This window comes from Atractosteus spatula, chromosome 2 (genome assembly GCF_055471065.1).
Source record: "Atractosteus spatula isolate fAtrSpa1 chromosome 2, fAtrSpa1.hap1, whole genome shotgun sequence".
Classification (NCBI taxonomy): domain Eukaryota; kingdom Metazoa; phylum Chordata; class Actinopteri; order Semionotiformes; family Lepisosteidae; genus Atractosteus; species Atractosteus spatula.
The window spans coordinates 53019677-53027335 of NC_142707.1; the positions used below are offsets into that span (position 1 = coordinate 53019677).

The 7659-nt window shown below is 35.5% G+C and overlaps 1 protein-coding gene across 2 annotated transcripts in view; it reads right to left on the reverse strand.

The window, feature by feature from the left end:
• The window catches only part of wdr35 (WD repeat domain 35), a 32258-nt gene extending 24855 nt beyond the window's left edge, over positions 1-7403 (reverse strand). For both annotated transcript variants that reach the window (XM_088937171.1, XM_088937162.1), the window contains exons 1-9: positions 7171-7403; positions 6049-6166; positions 4419-4490; positions 4180-4272; positions 3740-3868; positions 3047-3180; positions 1779-1944; positions 1214-1359; positions 42-167 (exon numbers count right to left, since the gene is read on the reverse strand). In XM_088937171.1, the coding sequence (XP_088793297.1) occupies positions 42-167; positions 1214-1359; positions 1779-1944; positions 3047-3180; positions 3740-3868; positions 4180-4272; positions 4419-4490; positions 6049-6166; positions 7171-7194 (1008 nt within the window). In that variant the 5' untranslated portion in view covers positions 7195-7403. The remainder of the gene's footprint in view (positions 1-41; positions 168-1213; positions 1360-1778; positions 1945-3046; positions 3181-3739; positions 3869-4179; positions 4273-4418; positions 4491-6048; positions 6167-7170) is intronic.
• Positions 7404-7659: the final 256 nt, after the last annotated feature.

A 7659-nucleotide genomic window follows, 5' to 3' on the forward strand; every position in this document is an offset into this window, starting at 1 on the left:
CAACACAAAGGGCTAGGAAGTTAAGAACACTGTCTTATTACCTTATAATCCGGCCTGATGTTGGCAAAGTATATGAAGGAATCTACTGCAAGGCCAATCCTTAGGCCCCCTCCTTCCCAAGACACTGCCATCATCTGCTTACCAGGAACCTTCAGGGTCCGTAAATGCTACAAAACAAAATGTGGAGTGACTCTGCAAATTCTTTTTTACACTTTTATTTAAATACCAGTGGCACTGGAAGCTATAATGTGGTTAAAATAAATGTAATAATAACACGGATTATAGCCTTATGCGGGACCATTAAAATGACAATGAAGTAATCTATACTCACCGGTACATCTTATGCAACTCAGTTCGAATTGAATATCTTCATAAGCACTCATAACTATGCATAACAAATTCGCAAACTCAAATTACATTTAAACAAAAAAACTATTTGCACACACCAAACAGGTGGGATAGCACGTTCATTGAGTAAATACTAGACAAACTGGAGACTTTCACTTCTGTTCTAATTTAACACGAGAAAAGAATCATGACAAGAATCAGTGCTCCAGGATTTATGTTTTCTAAAAATACAGACATAAATGATAATTTACGGGCATAGAACAAGAACTTTCCTTTTATGTAAGGGTATGTTTTGTGTAACTTAGCCTAAAAGGCTGTTGGCAGTTGGAACATGCACTGAAAACGGCATACTAAACTTCAATAAATAATGAAAAGCAGTCTCTTAAAGGTATGGATGATACTCATTACTCCAGAAGGCCCACTGAACTTTGTTTTAATCTTGTTTAAAAAAATACAAATAATTCTAAAGATGAAAAGAACTGCTAAAGTGTTTTTCATAATTTCTCAGTCCAAACTCTACATGTGTGTTTTGCATATGAATGTGAAAATTTCCTCCACATGCTTCTGCTTTGGTGAGATTTCTCCCACATGCTTTCTAAGAACCTGTCCACAATCAATTAAGATGTAGAATCATTTTCTGTGTTCACCAAATCCCCTGCATATTCTAATGCCGGTGATTCAAAACCAAAAATGCAGTTTCATTTTATCTGGTAATCTGAGAAAAAGCTTCTTAATTTTGAATGACAAATACAATTATCAACAACAGATGAAATTAATAAAGCCATAGTATCTGTTTTTGCTCATAAAACTGTCTTGAAGGATCCAGTAAGAAGTGGGAGAGTATCTACAAACACCATTCTCTTACCTCTCCAAAAGGCGTATAGAACTGAACAACATTGACATCCTTATCTTGAGCAATTGCTTTCTGTGAGCCTGCCACAGCAAGAACACTGCCGCAGTGGTTCCACTGGATGCTCACCACATTCATTCCAGTATCAATCAGCACTGGGTCTGAGAAACATTACAAATGCAAGACAAATTACAGATCCTTCGAAGGGTTTAAATTGAATTTTTACAAAAGTTTGGGATGAATGATAGCATCAAAATTCACCTTCATCCCTGCTGCTCTAACTTGTAATCCTCCAAGATGTCACTTCCCAAATACTACACAAGAGTAAGGAACTGTGTAAGCTCACCAGGGCACAAACACTGTTGTGTTTTTATCGCTTTGTAAATTTTACTTTCAATACAGTTATAATAAAGTTTATAAAAGCTAAAGTTAAAATGTAAGCCCCTTTCATGGTTTTACAATTTAGTTAATTGTCTGAAAGTACTTGCCTCATCTTTCTGAACATAATTCAGTTATGAACACAATTAAATTCCTTAATTATTTTCATATATGTAAATGTAGATTCACCTCCATTACTTACTTTCATCACTCTCATGACGCATTATTTGGCATCTTCCATTATCAAAGCAGATAGCCAAGCACGGACAGTCTGGCTCAATAAAACCTTCTGTCCCATGATACCAATGTATTCCAGCAATGCTGATGGCTCCTGTCACATTGACCAGGCAATTCAAAGTCATTTTGACCTGCACAAAGTACATGAATATAAAAGATTATACATAAAACACTGTTATTTTTAACAGTACTGATTGACTGATTTAAATTTTTACCCTGCTTAGTTCATGTTTGGATCCTGAACCAAGTTTAGACTAAACGCAACAAAACCATGCTTAATATAAGATAGTGTCTGAAGACATGAAGAATGCAAGGCTCTTCACACTTCTTAAGATATAGTATTGTTTCACTTGAAATACATACCGAATATTCTTAGATAAAATTCTATGTCCTCTTCCCAGGTTACTTGAGACTTGACTTTATGTAAAACCATCCCATGGGTCACATAATAAATCTTTAAGTTAGGTAAAGGTTACATTAGATACATAAAGAGAAAGCAGTGAATGTGTTTTTTTTCATGGTTATTTAGCACAAAGCTAGATTATTTTTACTATAGAGTTGGTTTATGAGCACATAATGTAGTTACCACCAGGGCTCCATTGTGCTCTCACTTTGTTTTTGTATACTTCTGTGTATCACCTTAAGCTTTTTCACTGAAAATTGGGAGCAAACCACATTGCAATCATCTCAGGGAGGCACTCAAGTCCTGTCATGTCGTGTCATGTCATGTCATTTGCCAAACCACTTTATACCATACGGTGTCATGGGAAGCCGGAGCCTACCTGGCAAGCGACGAGCACAAGGCAGGGTACACCCTGGGTGGGGCACCAGTCCATCGCAGGGCAAGTGCAAGCCAATCATACATGGGGACAATTTGGAGGCCATGGTAAAGGCCGAGGGTAGAAATTTGGCCCGGACACCGGGATAACTCCCTACTCTTATCGGGAAATACCTGTGGATCTTTCATTACCAGTGAGAGTCAGGACTTCGGTTTAATGTCTCATCTGAAAGACGGAGGCACACAAGTGTCTCATTATTTTTATTATTCACTGCACTGTCTATTTAACCATTAAAAACAAACCTGGTGAGCCTATAGTTCTGCTCTACTGTTTCTAAAGCAGGAGTCACTTCTGACTTAGTAAAACTTGGGTAATGCACCAACTTGTGGAACAGAAGTCTTGCGTAGCTTGGGGAGTGGGTGCATACATTTTATTGTTGATATTTCACACTTACAATAAAATTGCCTTGATTGTCATATATATGAATTTCTCCATTGGCCATTCCAAAGAGGAGAATCTTGCTATCAGGTGACCAAGCAACATGTGCCAACTGAATTCCCTTTAGGTCTTTCCCCCAAATTCGGTTACCTGCAATACATGCAACACAAATCTCAAAGCCAAGAGCGTTCCAGGATCTTACTGTCAGTCCTGAAAGGACTAGTAAGAAAGTACAATAATGTGGTTTCCAAAACATACAAGCAATCTTCTACACTTTCTTTGAAGTAAAATAAACTTAATGTTACTCTATTAGGTTTAGTTTTTTCTAAAAAAGTAACTACTGTATCACATGCTATGGATCACATCATTAATACAGGTATGAACATTTTTTAAAGACATCAAATGCTTTTATCATACTTTACTAAGATTTAAAACTAGCACAAAATGTCAATAAAAACCACATGACAACAACTGCATTTTACTGTCTTTACAACCAATGACCACATTCAGTTTAGTTGTTTAGTTGTCTTACTTAAGTAACACTGCTACCCACAGTACTTTCATATACGAAATATAACTTTTTTCTTTATAACCATACAGGTATCTTAATGGTATCCATGTATTTGTTTTTAACACACACATAACATTAATAATGCATGCTTACCTTCATATTTAAAATTAGATAATAATTAAGTGTCCTCATATTTACCATCAACTGAACCCACAATGACAGCCCCATCTTCATACACGATACAGATCTTCTGCCCATCAGCATTCCAGCTCATGCTCCGGACAACTGACTTATTCCTGTTGTTTATCATTTCCTCGTACCAGGAACCTAGAATGTTACACAGAAGGTTCAATAAGGACAGCTTTCCGTCTTATTCCGTAATCAATAAAAATGTTTTAAAATTTTGCTTAATTATTGAATATGTAAATAACCATACATAATATCCTGTTTTTCTTTTTATAATAATCAACAAATTCCAGGCTACAGCAAAAATCATTGTATCTTTGCAGACAAGTAACTAAAAATTATTCAATTACACTCTTTGCACAAAAATGCTCAGTGTTATTTATCATTATGATTATTGTTGTTATTATTACAATTACTGTTTACAAAGCTAATCCAAAACTCTTGTACTTTACCTTTATAGAGCATCCACACTATGATGAGACCATTTTGGTCACTGGTTGTTAGTTTCTGGTACTGTTCATTCCAAGTCACTACCTGCACAGCACCTGAATAAAACACAAGAGTGTCATTTTCTAAGTCAAACCTGTGTTGGTTTGACTTAATTTATTTAAATTGTAATGTCCATTTTGTTAAATCTAACTTTTCACTTCACTGTCGACATTGTGCACATTGCCGAGCAGACATTACTTACCACTGTGACCCTCAAGTGTCTGGTTCATTGAAAGATTGCTGGGAGCTGCCAGTCCTTTGAGTTTGGCATCATCTAGAATTTATAAGAAAAAACAAAAACAGCATAAGGTGAACAACAGCAGGTAAGAATGTCCTTTGTACAGTGTAGTACAATCAAAGAATCCTGAATGTAGTGGCACAGAGTTAATATGGTTTGCACTTGACTTAAATGTTTCAGAAAAAAACAGTATAGTAGGAGTTTGTAAATAAAGAAAGCTATATAAGGTGTAATATTTTACAAGCTTATAACTTACTGATCAACTTCTAGTGTTTACTCAGGAAAAATTAAATGGTGCTCTTATTAATCACTTTTGAAATTAAAGGAAACGAATACACAGAACATTTCCAAATACTGTGAAGCCCATGTGCTTCTGTACTTTAAAATACTTCTAATTTCTGTTGTTACACGCCTTCCTTGTTATTTGTGCCCAGGCACATAGTCAAATCTTGGTTTCTGCATTATGAAGAGATGGTGAGGAGCCCCTTATTATTGAATATCCTAAAACCTTGAGAAGCCAGGAAAATTATTGTTAGTGTGTGTGGGGGAGGTTGAGTTTCTGGGAGTAGGGGGAACACCCTTGAGATACAGACTCAATTAATTGTCTTATTTTGTTTAGTAAACTACAGATCATACAGTTTCATTTAAACATGATGAGTCAGTGGATTATTCATCACCCAGTAACGCAAAAGCCTTAAGGTTTCCAGTCAACCCAAAATGACCAAGAAGACATAAGAAGCAATGTGACCCAAGTAAAACAGGAGATAAGCCCACAAAGACAGCAAGGAAGTAATACCATATGCTTATGAGCGATACACAGAAACGCGGCTTTATTATTTTTTTATTTCTTCTTAAGAACAACATCAATGTGTTGCAAACAGAAATGTGACAGGCAACAGGATAACACATAATCTCAATCCTTAAAGCTGACTGAAACAGAGCCCTGCCAGCAGAAACACGTGGAAATCTGTTCCCATCTCAAATAAATCTGTGCAAAACTCCAAATGTTTGAGAATGTGCAGTTTCAATATAGTAAACAGTAATCTGGATCTTCTTACATGTATGCATTCGAAAAACCATATTTATATATTGTCGTTGGTTTGTGTAGAACACTGTGTTAGAATGTCGAGAAATTCAAGCTGTCTAATTTGTCAGACAAATAATATCAGACAGAATAGTGCTTTCCTGAGCAAAGCCCAGCTGACCCACGACAAGTTAAACAACTTACATTACTGCTACTTTCCACTGTGTGCTGGCATGCATCAAAACGTATAGGCACCTTTGGGTAACAGTGATAGCAGGAAGCATAATGAATTGCAATGAAAGATGAACTAATAGGGAAATTAAAAGGCAGATGTTTCAGTGACATAACTCAGCAACTAATGTGGGGTTAGCATCTCAATACTGTTTATTGAAATTTCATGTACTTTATTTGTTATTCTTTGTTTCATCCCTATCATTTACATATTATAGTTCTGGATAATTTATTAAAATGTGAATTATGACTTGACTGCAACACATTGAAAATCCATACATGAGACAGTGTGACTATATAATAAAATGACCAAGACAGAAAGAAAAAAGCAATTACTACCTGTCTGTGTTTCCAATTTAAGTACTTTAAGAAGCCCTTCATCTCCTCCACAGGCTATAAAACCTTGGTCTTTGTTCCATGAAACACATTTCAGACGTATGTTATTGGGTATGGCAATCTGAAAACAGCAGGAAGCAAAATATTATATTTCAATATATGTGTCTAATGAATTAAAAACATAAAAATCAATTTTAGGAAAAGGAACAATCATAAGACAAACATTGTTCAGCAAGTATTAGTAGATGTCATGCTTTTTGAGTCTGTAATTTCAATCTCTTGTTCTGCCATGAAGTCTCAATCATGGAAGGGCTCACTCAGTCCTTCCTTGCTACCTTTTCCAGCACTTTCATGAAAGAACAGGCCAAGTTGAAATGCCACAGCCTGTTCCAGTGGCCTAGCTACAATATGTGACAACCTATGATTAGAAAGGCTGAAACAGTTATCCCATGTTATGTGCACTGAAACTCAATCACCTATGATAATACATAGAACAGTCCAGCTATTTTTCTGACATGGTATACAACAAAGGTTACTCATCTCCTTAGTAACTCATCTCCAAAAGGTAAATGAAGGTTAATCTAAGTAGTGTTTACACTAATAAAAACTCATTTTTTTCTTAAAAATAAAGTTCTGCAGTCAAAATTTAATGCTTACATTATATTCGTGTTTTAGATAATAAGTGAAAGCATAGTATAGGAATAACTAATTTCTGCACAACTTCATATGAAAGTAATGTGTTTCTCTTCATTCAGTTTTGTGAAAACACACTCAGCACTGCTTGTACACTACGTGTTTCAGGGGCGAAATTAACCTACCACGCCACAGCAATTTTTGAACAATTCTACGCAGTGGTTGTTTGCAATCATCCATATATGTTTCCAAATAAAATCGAGAATTCAATAAGGGGACTTATTTTATTGCAAACCAACTACATTTACAATCACCTTTGATCTTCGCTGAATCGCGAATGTTAACAGAAACTGGTAACTGTTTAGATGTATATAACATTCAAATAAAAATCCTAAAAATCTTAGGTAAAAAGAAAAATCAGTCAAATTTTCTCAAATGCAATTACAAAAGCATGATCTATCTTGGTCTTAAAATCGTTGTTTTTAAACTCACCTTTTTACTTAGATAAATAAACATCGTGGATGCGGAGGATAGGAAGTTGTGTTGTTTTGGTTATGTGAAATTATAAACCGTTGTACTGATAAATAATTCGCATTATAAGAAGGTTGCTTCAATTGTCGATATTGATGTTAACGCATAATATTGCAAATCTGACAGGAATCTGTTTAAAGCAGAAGCCGATTTCTGGTTCCCTAGTAACCGCAAACCGGAACACAACCAATCCAGCTTCCAGTCTCACTTCCTGCGTAGGTGTTGGGTATTGTAGTGTTCCTACATCCTTATGGTTCGATAAGAGTAATGCATTTGGACTTTTGTTGTTTTTTTATAAAATCCCAGATTCCTCCAGTTTCATTGCCGTGCCAAAGATGAACTTCACTGATGATGGCAATGAGAAATTAATTTTAAAGCTATGTAAATAAAAAAAAAGTCGAGATGATGTTTTTAACGAATTACATTAAGTCAGAATTCAATTTCCCACCC